General features: G+C 36.8%; 1 protein-coding gene across 3 annotated transcripts in view; it reads right to left on the bottom strand.

Moving 5' to 3' along the window:
• The window catches only part of LOC111157319 (chromodomain helicase DNA binding protein 9), a 146,646-nt gene extending 144,104 nt beyond the window's left edge, over positions 1 to 2,542 (bottom strand). For all 3 annotated transcript variants that reach the window (XM_022518623.1, XM_022518624.1, XM_022518625.1), the window contains exon 1: positions 1,085 to 2,542. In XM_022518623.1, the coding sequence (XP_022374331.1) occupies positions 1,085 to 2,542 (1,458 nt within the window). The remainder of the gene's footprint in view (positions 1 to 1,084) is intronic.
• Between the last annotated feature and the right edge of the window lie 14,873 nt (positions 2,543 to 17,415).

The following is a 17,415-nucleotide window of genomic DNA, read 5'->3' as shown; positions in this document are numbered from 1 at the left end:
TACTATATGCTAGGCACAGTTCTCAGTATCTTCACATATTACAACCCTTTTAATTTTTATCAGAGACCTATTAAGTAGATCCTGTTAGTACTCCGCTCTTAGAAGAAAAGGCAAATGAGACAGAATGAAATTCTCTTAACTAGCTAAAAGTCACACAGTAGTAAGTAACAGTAGCCAAGGTTCTAATCCAGGTAGTTTGGTACCTGAGCTTATACTCTTAACCGCTTTACTGTGATCTTAATTTTGAATTATGGTTTTCTCCCATCACTAACATATTGTCAGTGTTAGTCTTCAAACTTTTTAATGCCTGTAATAGTCCATCTAATACTCTATGATAATAAACTATGATGCTTCCACTTGTCCTGTAGAGATAGTGTAACAAAAATATCCTTGGGTATATTACTTTTCCTGTGTTTGGGTTATTGTGATAAAGTATTTTTATAATCAAATTTACTATCAAACTCTTTCCCAAAATATTTGTGTCAATTAACAAAAGCTATATAAGTTCCAATGTCACCATAAATGTGTCAGCATTAACCAAAAATTTTTTTCTAATACATAAAAATAAAACCAGGCTGCAAATTGAATTATTAAAGTTGCATATTATTCTGAGTGTTCTGTTTACTAATTCAACTTACCCTTTTGTGAATTCCAGCTCTTCTGCTTTATTTAGTTAAAGTGAAGTTCTAAAAGTTTGCTTATCAATTTATATGAGCTTTTTATAGGAATATTAACACTATGTTCATTACATTTGTGACAAAATGTTCCCAGTCTATTATACCTTTTAATTATGGTTAAGTTTTCATTTTTGGTAATAAATCATTCTGTTAAAGGCATTTATAATTCAAAGTTACAAAAAAGGTCCTAAAACCTTATCATTTTCTAAATATAGAAGTTAATGTATTGCTTTGAACACATCAAAAAATCACTTTCAAATATAAGACTGTTAAAGCGATAGAAACTATGTCAAAATATGCCTAAGTTTGAAAAATCCTGGATATGTCTCACATAAAATTAACTCAAAAAAAGAGAAAAAAAAAAAGCCCATCCTATCCCAACTCACCAAAATAAAAGAGCCACATACCTGTCGCTGTAAATATAGGTGATTTCTGTCATGTAAATGTTGATGATTGGAAAGCGAAGAGTGCCAACTCCGAGCCTGGCCATGCAGCTGTGTTTGAGTCATATCCGAAGGCCGAGTTACAAGATGTGAAGTAAACTGCCGTTCAAGGTCATGATCTAAAACATGACTTGAATGATCTTGTCCAAATGCGGCCTCATCAAACTGGGGAAGGAGACCCTCGTGTAGGAGGTCTTCTGGGTCAAGTCCTGTAAACGGCTCAGTCTGAGACTCCACTTGATGAAGTAAATTCTCTTCTAAAGATGAAAAGCCATTAGTTTCTACGTGATCATTGAAATGGCCCATTTGAGTTCCTGAGTCAACAGGATCTGGGAAGTTCATGTGCACAGGAGATAATTTTGAATTGCTATAATTACCCTGAGGATGTGATGAATGCAACATTTGGAAATTATTTGAATTCAACGATGTATTGGGATTTAGCATATGCTGAGTGGATTCTTGCTTGATTCCCCTATGAGGTGAAAAGGAGTTACTTCCAGTAAAATCGGATAAAGTCTGATTTGTGTGATTAGGTGCAAGCACTGCAGAGGCCTGCAGAAGACTGTTTGGTGAGACATGATTACTGGAAAAGGAATAATGTGAAGAAAACTGCTGTGAATTACTGACAGAACAAGAAGTCATATTTGGAGAAGGTCCATTGAAATTCCCTTCTTGATGATTGCTACACTTGAGGAAGTGAACTGAAGGATTTGACGTTTGGGAAAATTGCTGCATTGAAAGAGACTGTTGCGACGTAGATGCATTAGGGATTTGTGAAGGGTGGTTAACACTGACTCTGTGCGGACCAGAAACATGAACATCCATAAAATTTTTAGACTGGCTGAGAGAATTCTGCCCTGGGTTAAGATTATTTCTGTTTTGTTGTGAGCGTAGTGAAGTGCACTGTGTTTGTTGTTCACTGGCCTGAAATAAGGCAAAGTCATGGTGTACCACAAAGCTTTTATTTTGATGCATAGAGTGAGAATGTCCTTGTTGGTGAAAAGGAGACCCATTTTGATTGGAAATGCTGGTAGCTGTCTGATGGCCCCACATTGGACTGCCATCTGCTACATCTGGAAACAAACCATTGGGCTGGTTTTGGGGGTGGATCGGAGAACAATTAAACTGAGAGTGTGGAGATAACACATGTTCAGCTGGGCTACCAAAAGGCTGATTGACTTGGTGAAATTTCATTGAGTCAAACTGATTTAACTGCTCATAATCAGTTATCTTCTGATGTGTTGGAGTACCTTGAACATGGTTCAGTGAGTCTATGTGCAAAGGCTCAAATTCTGCGCCTAAGTTCAATTCATCAACTAGTGAAACAGGTCCTGGTTGAACAAATGCATCATCTGACAAACCTTCTAAGGTCTCACCAAAAAGATTGGCATCATCAAAAAAGTCCATCATTGGATCTGTCATCTTGAAAAATCCAGTGACAATCCGGGCTATTCACTCCAAATGAAGTATATTCAGCTTCTGTGTAGTGGATATTATTGGATCATTGCCAAAGGTCATCAACTAATCCGAAACAGGTCAATGTTCATTATTGCTCTAGATAATGACATGTCATGAAGTGTCAGAATCCTAGGAAAATAAGAAAAACAATTCAAGTTTAATGATAAGAATTCATTAAAGTTCTACAAAGTTTATATATGGTATAAAAAACATACAATCTTGGTGTACAGTATTTTTTGGTAGAATGATTAAAAATTGCCAAAAGCTCATTGATATTCCATACAAGGACAAAAATGCTGGTGCATGGGACATGATTGTATGCATTTGAAAGTAATAATGCATAGTACTTCAATTTTAAGTTCATATATATATGTTTACACACGTACATACATATATACACATATTTTTTAAAGTAGGCTCCATAGTTAGCATGGAGCCCAACGTGGGGCTGGAACTCAACTGTGAGATCAAGACCTAAGCTGAGATCAAGAGTCGGATGCTCAACTGACTGAGCTACCCAGGTGCTGCTGAAGTTCATATATTTTGATGAAAGAATGTAAACCTAAGAATGGTATGTCAGACTCTCTCCTCTACCACGAAATGACCATCACTCCCCAGCAGCTATGGCATGTTTAAAATATATACGTATTACACTTCAAAGTAACAGCTTGTTAAGATAGCTGATACCAGATTTTCTCAGATTAGTGTGTTGTGATATTTTGCTCTAGACCTCTTGAGCAGATGAATCTTCTTGTTTCATACAGTATATGCAGAAATACATGAATAAGAACAATTGTATGCGGTGCCTGGGTGGCTCAGTTGGTTGGGCAACTGACTCTTGGTTTCAGCTCAGGTCACAATCTTGCAGTCGTTGGATTGAGCCCAGTGTTGGACTCTGCGCTCAGTGTGCAGTCTGCTTCAGATTCTCTCTCTCTCTCCCTCTTAAATAAATAAATTAATTAATTAATTAAAAAAAAAAAAACAAAAGAACAACAATTGCATGAGATCATGTTAAACTGGGCCAAATGAGACGAGTTAAGCATCTGGTCAGTTGACAGACAATGCAGACAGGGGATGGCTGGGATGTTTCCACATACTGCTACCATGGTTCATGGCTCATCTATGAGCTATGAGATCAGCCTTCCTAACAGCCAACTGATTTAGATATTCATGTAGCAAAAGCAAGAATCTTTCTGTTAATGGTTATATTCATTACTCTGTCCCTAAATCTCTCTCCTGCCCTCATTAAGTCATTTGGAATATTGCTTATTTACTAAACTGTGTAAATAAATGTGTGGTGACAATCAAGCTGAGGCAAAAATAAACAGTAGCTTGAGCTAAGCAATGAATTAGTCTTATGACAGTCTGAAGAGCAAAAATGACTACATTTACATGAATATATGTACATATACACACACATACATGCTATTTATGTGTGGAAAGGATCTAATAGGTTATTCATTAATATGAAATGACTGGCTAATTTTGTTCCAGATTTGTAGCTCTCCAAACATTTTTAAGAAAGGTAATTTATGGCTGTGCTCTACTTGCCGAGAGAACCACAAATGAAGGTTCCTGCTGCTCTACATATTAGTTTAATTAAATATTAGCAAAGTCCTAAGAAACTTTTCCAGAACTTCTATTTTGGGAGGTCCATATTAGAAAACAGAAATTTCTTAAAGAAAATGCTCACTATTTTAATGTAGAAATACTTTTGAGGGGCGCATGGGTGGCTTGGTGGTTAAGCCTCTGCCTTCGGCTCAGGTCATGATCTCAGGGTCCTGGGATCGAGCCCCGCATGGGGCTCTCTGCTCAGCAGGGAGCCTGCTTCCCCCTCTCTCTCTGCCTGCCTCTCTGCCTACTTGTGATCTCTCTCTCTCTCTGTCAAATAAATAAATATTTAAAAAAAAAAAAAAGGAAATACTTTTGAAAAATTCTATGTTAATTTTTTAAAAAAGACTTTATTTGTCAGAGACAGAGCGTAAAAGCAGGCAGAGTGGCAGGCAGAGACAGAGAGAGAAGCAGGCTTCCCACTGAGCAAGGAATCCGAGTGGGACTCGATCCCAGGACCCTGGGATCATGACCTGAGCTGAAGGTAGCGGCTTAACCAACTGAGCCACCCAGGGGTCCCAATTCTACGTTAATTTTAATTGGAAACTGCCTTATTATTAATCACAATGGTATGTACCTAAGCTCTTTAACAAATATATGATTTTGGAAGAAGAAAAATATGGAAAAAGTTATTTTTCCAGATTTTATAATTGTGAGACAGAGCAGATGAAAGGCTATGTGGTCTGAACTGAACAAGGCCATTGGCAAAATAGAAGGTAGGTTAAATCACTTCTCTGGAACGTATCTTATTAGTTTCTGCTTCAGACTCCAGACTGGGGAACATCTATGTACACCTAAGTTATTAATCAGGAAAGCAATGTTTTATGATTTTATATGGTTGTATGATTATTTATCAAGAGGAACACAAAAAAAGAAATACAATGAAAGTTACCAAATCCAGTATGTCATCAAGTATGAGGTACATCATTAGTTGAGATAATGTTAAAAAAAAAAAAAAAAGGAAAAAGAAAAGAAAATGCTGCCAATTACACTATGGCACTATACCATTTTAAAGGATTTTAGACTTAGTCTTATTCAAAAGAATCTGATAATTTCTTCTGCCTTAGGATAGTCTGCTTGGTCCATAAAATACTTGATTACTGCTCTGTAAGTAAATGTGAATTGCTGTCATTTCTTCGACAACAAGTATTTGCTTTACTAATATTAAATTTATGCTCTGCTACTCTGTTTCTGTGCCTCTCTACATAATCAATAACATTTTGGTTAAATACGGGGAAATAGTATATTTTTTAAGGACATTTTAGGGGCACCAGGGTGGCTCAGTTGGTTCGGTGCCCTACTCTTGATCTCGGCTCAGGTTGATCTCATGGTTGTGAGTTCAAACCCTCTGTTGGGCTCTGCACTGGGCGTGGAGCCTACTTGCAAAAAAAAAAAAAAAAAAAAAGACATTTTATTTTTATTATTTATTTATTTATTTTTAAAGATTTTATTTATTTATTTGACAGACAGAGATCACAAGCAGGCAAAGAGGCAGGCGGAGAGAGGAAGGGAAGCAGGCTCTCTGCTGAGCAGAGAGCCCGATGCAGGGCTCAATCCCAGGACCTTGGGATCATGACCTGAGCTGAAGGCAGAGGCTTCAACCCACTGAGCCACCCAGGTGCCCCCAAAAAAGAACATTTTAAATAACGCATGTGTAGTACTAATGTACATAGCCCAACTGGTGATGGCAATATAAACAACTATGACTAAGTGTGTGTACATACAGGTAAGTACTCCATGACCCCCAACTGGCACATGGGTACTGAGACACATCCCAATTTCAGAGATTTTTTTTTTTAAGATTTATTTATTTATTTGAGAGGGAAAGAGAGCGAGTGGAAGGAGAGGCGAGAGAGAGGGAGAGAATCTCAAGCAGACTCCACACTGAGTGTAGAACCCAACACAGGGCTCAATCTCATAACCCTGAGATCACAACCTGAGCTGAAACCAAGAGTCAGACGCTTACCTGACTAAGCCACCCAAGCACCACCCCAAGATTTTAGAGATGTTAAAAGTGGAAAATATAAGCATCGTAGAATGATTAAAGTAATTTTTTGAATAATTAGAATGTATTACTTCAAGAGTTCAGAACCCACAACTATAAAAATCTACAGCCCAATTGAATGCTGAAAATAAATTATTGGAAGGATATCACATTATTGTATATATTTCTACCTTCTGCTATTAATAGTAAACTTAAACAAAAATATAAAACATTCTGAATTTATACAGAATGCTTATACATTTTATTTTTTTAAAAGATTTTATTTATTTGACAGGGAGAGAGAGACACAGTGAGAGAGGGAACACAAGCAGGGGGAGTGGCAGAGCTAGAAGCAGGCTCCCCACAGAGCAGGGAGCCCGATGTGGGGCTTGATCCCAGGACCCTGAGATCACGATCCGAGCCAAAGGCAGATGCTTAACGACTGAGCCACCCAGGCGCCTCTTATACATTAATTCTCAAAACACATTCAATAATTCTTAGGAGTCTGCTTTGGAAATAAATATATGATATATCAGAGCAGTAATAGTCCATATAGGAAAGAACTGGTATAGTCCTTGAATTTTTGTACATGACGATAGATTGTGCTGAAGCAGAATGTTTTCTACATTTATGGAACCTGAGGCTTACCTAAAATATGGGAGAAGTAAAAATTTTAATTAAGAAAATAGTTTTGCGGGGCACCTGGGTGGCTCAGTGGGTTAAGCCTCTGCCTTCAGCCCAGGTCATGATCTCAGGGTTCTGGGATTGAGCCCCGCATCGGGATCTCTCTCAGCAGGAAGCCTGCTTCTGCCTCTCTCTCTTCCTGCCTCTCTGCCTGCTTGGGATCTCTCTCTCTCTCTCTCTCTGTCAAATAAATAAATAAAATCTTTAAAAAAAAAAAAAGAAAAAAAAATAAAAATAAAAAAAAAAAGAAAATAATTTTGCTATTTTATCATCTAATAAACATTAATTGATAAAGAACTTCAGACACTTGAAAGATGAGTAATAATTGATCTCTGAAGGGGAATTTTGACATGTGAATAGAAGATTATCAATACATGTTACTTGTGCTTTGCTAAAAGTCAGTACATAAGAGGAACATCTAATGATTAAGAAAATGAATATAGATACCAACACTATATTATGAAGATACACATTCCATATGTGAAAAGATATTTGTAAATAGTTGACTTTAGTTATAAAAATAGAGATTGGGTGCCTGGGTGGCTCACTTGGTTAAGCGTCTGCCCTGGGCTCAGGTCATGGTGCCAGGATCTTAGGATGGAGTCCCATATCGGGCTGTCTACCCAGCGGAGAGTCTGCTTCTTCCTCTCACTCTGTGTTCTCTCTCCCTCTCAAATAAATAAATAAAATCTTAAAAAAAAAAAAAAAGTAAGAGACTAAAGGAAAGTTACCAAAAAAAGTTTATAAAATCTCATAAACCATGTTTTCTGATTTGAACAGTTTATTCTACAAATGACACAATGCTCATGTAAGTTCCACTTGAAGATCTATTGTTGTAATTCATTCTGTAAAGGTAGCATTTTCTAACTTGATGAAAATATCACGTCAATCTAATTTTAACTTGCTATTTCATTAAGCAAATACTTATGGGCTATCCATTATATCCAAAGCAACGCTGCAGAAACTCTGAAGTTTCTGCCCTCAGGAAGTTCAGAATCTAAATGCAGGAGGCAGGGGGTAATGCACAAGAAAAGCACATCATATATTGAATCAAACATGGTAATTGTTGTCTAAGAGAGGTACAAGCTCATCGATAAGATAATTTATAAAGAGAAGAGAGCATACTTAGCAAGTTATTCAGGAAAAGCTTCAGGAATAGAGAAACGGCAGCAAGGGAGGAAGGGATGAGAACTGCAGTGGGCATGCAAACGGAGAAGAGTAGAAAGTAAAGGCAAAAATGTAAGCTGGAGCACTGCTGTAGGGACCTTCTCAATCCAGTACAGTAAAATAAAATATTTGGAGGACAGAATTCTTTTAAGGTTGAGACAAGTATTTAGAATCAAAATAAAATTACTTCTCGATCTTCGTTTCTACATTTGCTGATGCCAGTGACATGAGGACTGCACATCAATGGGACAGAACTCAAGCCTTCCCAAAGTTCATAATCCAGAGGGGAAGAAAACACATAAACGAGCAGAGATGCATACATGGCACAGTGTTATATTAGGTGGCAATTAATTATTTCTGGAAAAGATGGATAAAGGCATAGAGATGAGGCAACATTTGAACTGGGCCTTCAGAGTAAAAATAACATCATTGACTGTGTTCCCAAACAGGATTTATATATATATTATATGTGTGTCTAATATATATATAAACTTACTTCAGAGGTAAACTGACTTCCTGAATGTCTAATAGTTGCTTTTTCTTCAAGACATCTCTATATTTTCCAAATAAATCCCTCAGTATATTTCTACTAAATGAATTAGGCTTCCCAGTAAGCTCAACACATTAAAGAGTTTCATCCCATTTAATATGAGCAGCACTGAGTCCTACCAAATTATTCAGTTTTCTATTAGTCATCCCTTCCGGATTTCTGCACAGTATTAAATTTGTGCTACATTACTTTTTACTTTGTTTATGAGCTACCTATAGCTATTTCAAATTTATACTTGGGGAAAATTCAGTTTTGGATTCACCTCCTATAGAAGGCTTCTTCTGACTCAACTGTCTGTCTTGTAACCTATCCATACCACAAATAACACTCCATTATAATAATGTATTATATTTTTCTTTTCTCTCCACTAGGCTGTATAGCCTTGGGAAAAGAAAGGAACACCGTTGTCCTCTTTGTTTCCTTAGTATGTTGTCTGGCATAGCAGGCACACAATAAATTTTTGCTAAATCAGTAAATGTCTGCATAGGAATTAGAAAGAACAGGATACTTAAATAAAAACAAAACAAAACATAGACCTGAGTCCTGGCTCTTCTACCTTCTAACTGTAGGACTTTGAGAAGATCACATACGATTTGTTTTCATCTGGAAAAAAAAAATAGCAACGCAAACTATTAACTACAGTCCTGTCTGCCTCAAAGGGGAATTAGAAAGCACTAAATAAAGAAAGCGGTAATCCCTATTAGGATAGGAAACAAGTCTTTTATAATCCCATCACTCTCTTGCATTATTCCTAAAACTGGTAAGAGCACAGTGAGAACACTACAAGAAATGCCCAGAGGTGAGGGAGGACATAGCATTTCAGGGACTACTCAATACCCTAGTGTGGCCAGAGCATACTACTAGCCAGAGATGCCAAAGCAGGCAGAGGTCAGATATCCAAGGCTTTAAAGTAGCCATGTTAAGAAACCTGGACTTTATCCTAGAAGCAAAAGGGAGCTATTTCACGGTTTAAAATTTCTTTTCTGGCTTGACTAACATTCTTACTGTCGTAAAATTCTTATCACTGGTGGTTATAAACTCTTTAAGATAGCAAATAGCAACTCTCTCAATGACAGTGACCAAAACACCTAAATAAATAAAATTTAAAAATCTTAAAAAAAAAAATATATATATATATATAAACTTTTACTTTACAATATAGACTTTGCAAGTCTATATAAGGACCTTATAAGCTCTTTTTATATAAGCATAGTAAGTCCTTTTTTTTTTTTAAAGATTTTCTTTATTTATTTGACAGACAGAGATCACAAGAAGGCAGAGAAGCAGGCAGAGAGAGAGAGAGAGGGAAAAGCAGGCTCCCTGCTGAGCAGAGAGCCTGATGTAGGAGCTCAATCCCAGGACCCTGAGATCATGACCTGAGCCGAAGGCAGAGGTTTAACCCACTGAGCACCCAGGTACCCACAGTAAGTCTTTTCAATAGAAGAATACTATTATAAGAATAATATGAACTGCACCAACAAATTGGATAAACCTAGATGAAACTGACAAACTGTATGTCACATAAGCTACCAAAATTGATAAGAAAATAAGTAGAAAATATAAATAGACCTAAGACAAGTAAGATTGAATCTGTCATCAAAAACCACCCAACAAAGAAAAGCCCAGGACCAGATAGTTTTCATGGTGAAGTCTACCAAATATTTAAAGAATTGACACCAATGCCTCTCAAATTCTTCCACAAAAGTGAAAAATCAGAAGTACTCTATAACTCATTTTGTGAAGCTAACATTACCCTGATAATGAAGCCAAAGATATTACAAGGGAAAAAACCCCAAACCAAGAAACACAACAAGACACTAAAGACTAATATCTCTTATGAATACAGATGCAGAAATTGTCAACAAAATACTAGCAGACCAAATCCAGCAGCATATTATACATAAACATATATGTGCACATAGAGTATATTATATGAACAAGTGGGAATTATCCTAGGCATGTAAAGGTAATTAACATACAAAAGCCAATCAATGTAATATACTGTATTAATAAAGGTAAAAACACATATCAGTTGATGCAAAAAAAGCATTTGACAAAATCTAACGCCCTTCCAAACCCTTTTATGATTAGAATACTGACTAAAATAGGAAAAGAAAGGCCATGTATGAACAACTTAGAGCTAACATCAAACTCAATGGTAAGAGAATGAAAGCTTTTGTCCCAAGATCAGGAACAAGCCAAGGATTCCCACCTTCACTGCTTCTATCCAATATAGTACTGAAAAATCCAGCCAGAGAAAATAGGCAAGAAAGGAAAAATAAAGGGCATCTAAATTAGAAAGGAAGAAGTATAATTATCTTGTTCACAGATAACATGATTTTATATGCAGAAAACTGTAAATAACACATGCACGCATGCATGTAAACTGCTAAAGCTAATAAACAAATTCAACAAAATTCTAGGATACAAATCCATGCAGAAAAATCAGTTGCATTTCTTTAAGACAGCAAATCAACATTCCGGAAAGGAAATTAAAAAAACAATTCCATTTACAATAGCATTAAAAATAATAAAAATTGGGCACCTGGGTGGCTCTGTTGGTTAAGCGACTGTTTTTGGCTCAGGTCATGATCCTGGAATCCCAGGATCAAGTCCCGCATCCGGCTCCCAGCTCCATGGGGAGTCTGCTTCTCCCCTCTCATGCTCTCTCTCATTCACTCTCTCTCAAATAAATAAATAAATAAATAAAATCTCAAAAATAAATAAATAAATAAATAGGAATAAATTTGATGAAGCACATGTAAGATGTATACACTGAAAACTAGATCATTTTGAAGACAAAACAGTGCTGAGGGGCGTCTGGGTAGCTCAGTGGGTTAAGCCTCTGTCTCTGGCTAGGTCATGATCTCAGGGTCCTGGGATAGAGCCCTGTATCCAGCTCTCTGCTCAGCAGGGAGCCTGTTTCCCCTCCCCCCCCTACTTGCGATCTCTCTCTGTCAAATAAATAAATAAAATCTTTAAAAAAAAACAAAAAACAGTACTGAAAGGAACTAAAGTAGATCTAAATCAATGGAAAGACATCCTGTATACATGCATCGAAAGACTTAATATTGTTAAGACAATACTGCTCAAAGCAATCTACACGTTCAATGCAATTCCTATTAAAATCCCAATGATTTTTTGCATATATAGAAAAACTCATCTTTAAATTCATATGGAATTCCAAGGGATCATGAATAGCCAAAACAATCTTGAAAAAGAACAAAGTTGGAATACCCACACTCCCCACTTTCAAAACTTACTACAAAACTACAGTAATCAAAACAAAGTGTTATTGGCCTAAGGAGACCAACAGAACAGAAAGCCCAGAAATAAACCCTCACGTAGTCAATTAATTTTTGACAAGGGCGCCAAGAACATTCAGTGGGGAAAAAAAACTGTCTTCTACAGCTGATGTTGGGAAAACTAGATAGCCACCTGCAAAAGAATAAAGCTGAGCTCTTACCTTATACCATAAAAAAAAAAAATCAATAGAAATATATCAAAGATCTAAATTTGAGAGCTAAAACTGTAACACTATTAGAAGAAAACATACGGGCAAATCTTCATGATTTTGGATCGGCAATGGTTTCTTAAACACAACATCAAAAACACAGGTAACAAAAGAAAAAAAAACAGATAAATTGGGCTTCAAAAAAATTAAAAACTTGTGCACCAAAGAATACTATCAAGAGAGTAAAAAGATAACCCACAGAATGGGACAAAATATATGCAAATAATGTATCTGATAAAAGTTTAATATCTAGAATTAATAAAAAAACTCCTATAAACTCACTACTATAAACAAACCAACTTAATTAAAAATGGACAAAGGACTTCACTGCACATTTATCCAAAGAAGATACAGGAATGGCCAATAAACAGATACTCAAATACTCAAAACAAATACTCAATGTCAGTCATTAGAACAATGCAAATCAAAATCACAATGAGATATCACTTCACAACTATTAAGAATATTATTTTTAAAATGAAAAATTACAAGTGCTTGAAAGGATGTGGAAAGATTGGCAATCTCATACATTGCTATTAGTAATGTAAAATGGCACAGCCTCTACTCGAGGGATCCCTGGGTGGTTTGTTAAGCGTCTGCCTTTGGCTTGGGTCATGATCCCAGTGTCCTGGGATCAAACCCTACATTGGGCTCCCTGCTCAGCGGGAAGCCTGCTTCTCCCTCTCTTGCTGTGTTTCTGTCAAATAAATAAGTCTTAAAAAAAAGGAGAGAGAGAGAGAGAGAGAAAATCCTACTCAAAATCTCAATCTGTAAGATCTATAAAAGCTGAATATTCAGGGAGAAATCTTTTATTGGTGAGGAAATGGGTGAAGGTGAGGCCTAAAGCCCTCTCTTCCTTCCAGTGGCTAAAGATTACCCAGTGCTCCAAAGAGCGCAGATTGAAAACCATTTACACAGTGCTTTATGTGGATTATTTCACAGTAGGATTTTCAAAAAACAAAGGATTCAGGGGTGCCTGGCTGACTCAGTTGGTAGAGCACTCAAGTCTTGATCCAGGGTTGTAAGTATGAGCCCCACATTGGGTGTAGAGATTACTTACAATAAAATCTTAAAAAATAAACAAACAAACAAACAAACAAACTCCTTGCTTTAAAAGACCTGAAAACCAAATAGCACTCATTTAATGTTTATATTAACATCTCCCTTTGCAGATAGTGATTTCCTAAATTCAATTACTTACTTTGTTGGCATTCACACTTAATTTAGTCTTGCTTTGCATCTCACAGAAAGGGAAATCTTTAAAACATAATCTCATGTCTACTCTTGGTAAAAGACGACTGAGGGTAACTAATTTTGGGCTGATGCTGAAAACAGATTTTAAGTTTCCCAGTTGCTAATGAGTCAGGTCAAGTTGTCTACCTGAAGCAGTCCTGAACATCAATCATACCCCTAACCAAATTAAGTATAAATATATATTATATAACCAAATAAATTTCAATTAATGTTAAAAACAGGAAATTGAGGGACGCCTGGGTGGCTCAGTTGGTTGGACGACTGCCTTCGGCTCAGGTCATGATCCCGGAGTCCCGGGATCGAATCCCGCATCGGGCTCCCAGCTCCATGGGGAGTCTGCTTCTCCCTCTGACCTTCTCCTCGCTCATGCTCTCTCTCACTGTCTCTCTCTCAAATAAATAAAATCTTTAAAAAAACAGAACAAAACAAAACAGGAAATTGATTTAAATGCACAATTTTCCAAAGTTTGAAATACACTAAAAATTGAGACCCAGGTGGATTACCACCACCTAACTTGCAGGGTTTTTGAATGGTTTAGAAATATATACAGTTTAGAAATACATTCAAAGTTCCTAAAACATAGAAAGCACTTAATAAATGCAGCTTTTCCTCTCACACCTGTCATCTCATTTCTGATTTCCCAAGAGTCATTCAAACTCTCCCATGACTAGTAAGCTTCTCCAGACCTCCTCCATTTCTTTTGCTAATAATCTCTATTGCTTCAATATCCTTGTGACCATTTTCAATTCACTCAACCCACCATATTCTATTAACAATACCAATGTAATGTGACCTCCAGACCTCAGCCCAATTTAATTAACATTTCTGCATATTTACAATATTTGTTATATGGCTGGCACAGTATTAAAACAAGAATGGTATTAAAACAAGGTGGTCCTTGTTTTTGCTTAGAAAGTGTTTAAATTCATTTCCCTATGCTTTTAGGCTATCTCCTCAAGCCTTCAATCCTAACTTCCCCCATCTTACCCCAGGAAAATTCTGCCTCTTACTTACTCTTCCGAGATTTTCCAGTTGAAACTCACCAGTCACCTTTTCAGAAGCATGTTTCTCTCTTTGCTTCTATCCTTTTTCTTCTAGCTGTTCTCAGAAGAGGAAGCATGACTTTTTTCCAAAGATAAATCTTTCGCTTCTTAATACCATTCCATCTAGCTTTTAAGCAACTTACACCCACATACATTCCAACTCTGTCTAGGATCTTTAATCATCCCCTTGCAATTACCTGCTTCCCTTCTAACTTTAGGCAGTAGGTCTCTCCTACCTTAACAAAAATGCACACACAAAATCACCTTATGTCTATCCTTCCCATACAGTGACAAATATTGAGAATAAGTGATCTACTGTCTTCATTTTCCAAATACTCACTTGCTTGTTAACCTCTTGCACTTCACTTTCTGCTCCCATAAAATTACTGAAACTATACTTCCAAAGGTGACTAAAGCTCCTAGGCAAATCCAAATGTTCTCTCAACCTGCATCTGACCACTAAGAAACACTTGCCATCACTAACAAAAGTGACAGAAGCTGAACTCAAAAATGCCATCTTCTATATGAAGCCTCCAATCATCCATGCATCTCCCATCTATCATACATACACCATTTAGGCACTGAATGCTTAAAGAACAAAGCCCATGACTTAGTCACCTGCAGTACCAGTTACCAGTCTGCTTGGCCTATCACAAAAGCTGTATAAATGTTTCCTGAATTCAGTTCAAGTAACCCTCTGCCTTCTAGAAATTCTCTCAGTTTCTATGATACTACACTATCTTGGGATTTTCTTTCTTATAGCTTTCCTTGCCTTTCTGATTCATTTAAAGTAGTTTAATAGACATAAGGTTTTATGCAGTGACTTCATTTCTATCAAATCCATTTACTTAGCATTTCGAATTCAGTCAAATGTTGACACATCTTCCTCAATACATCTTCTAAGATGTGATTTCACATTCAAATCCTTGAGAAACTCAATTCCATTTTTTTCTGGAATACTATAAATTATTAAAAACATTTTTTCTTTCTACTAGAATAAAATAAAGATATAAAACTCAATTTCTCACTACCTAAATGAGACCGTATAGCATTTCATTGCCTTCCTTGAGGTCTCTGACCAAAAACATACCAGGAAAGCAATTTGTTGGGTCCCTATATACATAATGATGTATAACCCTGTTAGTAGCCCTGCGAGCTTTGGCCATTTCTGATATAACACTATTCGTCTCAGGAATGATATACATCTTTATAATACTTTTCCTCCTCCTTCCCCAGGGCCTTATTTCTAAGTACCATGTACATGTCACCTAATAGTTACCATATTCATTTTGCTGAAAATTTTTTCCTATCTCCTTTAAGATTTCTTAAGTTATAGATATGTTATTTTTTTCATTCTTTCCAAACCATATTCCCTAAAATGCTGTACTAGTCACTGTGTTGCAAAACCAAACATTTTTTTTTTTTTAAAGATTTTATTTATTTGACAGAGAGAGATCACAAGTGGGCAGAGAGGCAAGCAGAGAGAGAGAGAGAGGAGGAAGCAGGCTCCCCGCAGAGCAGAGAGCCCGATGTGGGACTCGATCCCAGGACCCTGAGACCATGACCTGAGCCGAAGAAAGAGGCTTAACCACTGAGCCACCCAGGTGCCCCCCAAAACCAAACATTTTCAAGGATAGAGAAAAGATCTCTTATTTGAAAACTTTGAAAACAAAAAACTATGTTTTGTTTGAATATGCCATAATCCAACAGGCACAACAGACGTACTCATTTATGTTTTACTAGGTAGAAATACCTACCCATCAATTCATCTTTGGAGGTTCTTAAAAAAGAACACAAGATTTTTCAAATACTATAGAGTGATATTTTAATCAAACCACATAACTGAATATAAAGCAACTGGCATTCTCATACACTGCTAAAACAAGTATAAACTGGAACAACAAATCTGGAAAATGATATAGCATTATTGGTAAAATTGAATATATGCATATCCATGACCAATTTTTCTACTTCTAGACATATATATGCCACAGAAATGTATGCACACCAAAAGTCACGTACAGAAATGTTAGAAATGTTCGTATCAGTCAGTATTACTCACAACAGTTCCAAACTGAAAATGTGTTCATCCTACATTAGAATCAACAGCAATGAGAATGACTGAACTATTTCTGCATGGAAAAACACAGATTGGGCACCTGGGTGACTCAGCAGGTTAAGTATCTACCTTCAGCTCAGGTCATGATACCAGGGTCCTGGGATCGAGTCCTGTATTGGGTTCCCTGCTCCATAGGGAGTTTGGTTCTCCCTCTGACCCTTCTCCCATCTCCCACTTGTTCCCTCAATCTCTCTCTCTCAAATAAATAAATAAATAAAATCTTCAAAAATTAAAAAAAAAAGATTAGTCTCATAATATTATTAATATTATTAATATTCAGGGCACCTGGGTGGGTTAAGCCTCTGCCTTCGGCTGAGGTCATGAACTCAGGGTCCTGGGATCGAGCCCCGCATCAGGCTCTCTGCTCAGCGGGGAGCCTGCTTACCACCCCCCCCCGCCTACTTGTGATCTCTGTCAAATAAATAAATAAAATCTTTTAAAAATATTACTAATATTATAAAATATAATATTAAGCAAAAGAACACATACTATATAATTTCACTTATATAAAGTTTAAAAACAGCCAAAACTACTCTATGATTTTAGAAGTCAGCATGGTGGTCATCTCTGGGAGGGTGAAAGGAAGTGATGATTGGAAAGGAGTATGAGAGAAGCTTGGGGGTTGCCGATAACATTCTATTTCTTGACCTAGGTTGTGATTACAGAGATGTTTACTTTATAATAAATCATAGAGCTATAAACTTATGACATATGCTTTTCTGAAACTTATCAAAAAATTGAAAAATTAAAATTAAATTAAAATTAAATTAAAATTAAAAACCTAATTGAAACAAGATGAATCAGGGGCACCTGGGTGGCTCAGTGGGTTAAGCCCCTGCCTTCGGCTCAGGTCATGATCTCGGGGTCCTGGGATCGAGCCCCGCATTGGGCTCTCTGCTCAGCGGGGAGCC

Source organism: Enhydra lutris, unplaced genomic scaffold, assembly GCF_002288905.1.
Source record: "Enhydra lutris kenyoni isolate GAN:26980312 unplaced genomic scaffold, ASM228890v2 scaffoldscaffold54, whole genome shotgun sequence".
NCBI classification, from domain to species: domain Eukaryota; kingdom Metazoa; phylum Chordata; class Mammalia; order Carnivora; family Mustelidae; genus Enhydra; species Enhydra lutris.
Note: the sequence above shows the minus strand (reverse complement) of the source record. Positions and strands in the feature narration are given on the sequence as shown.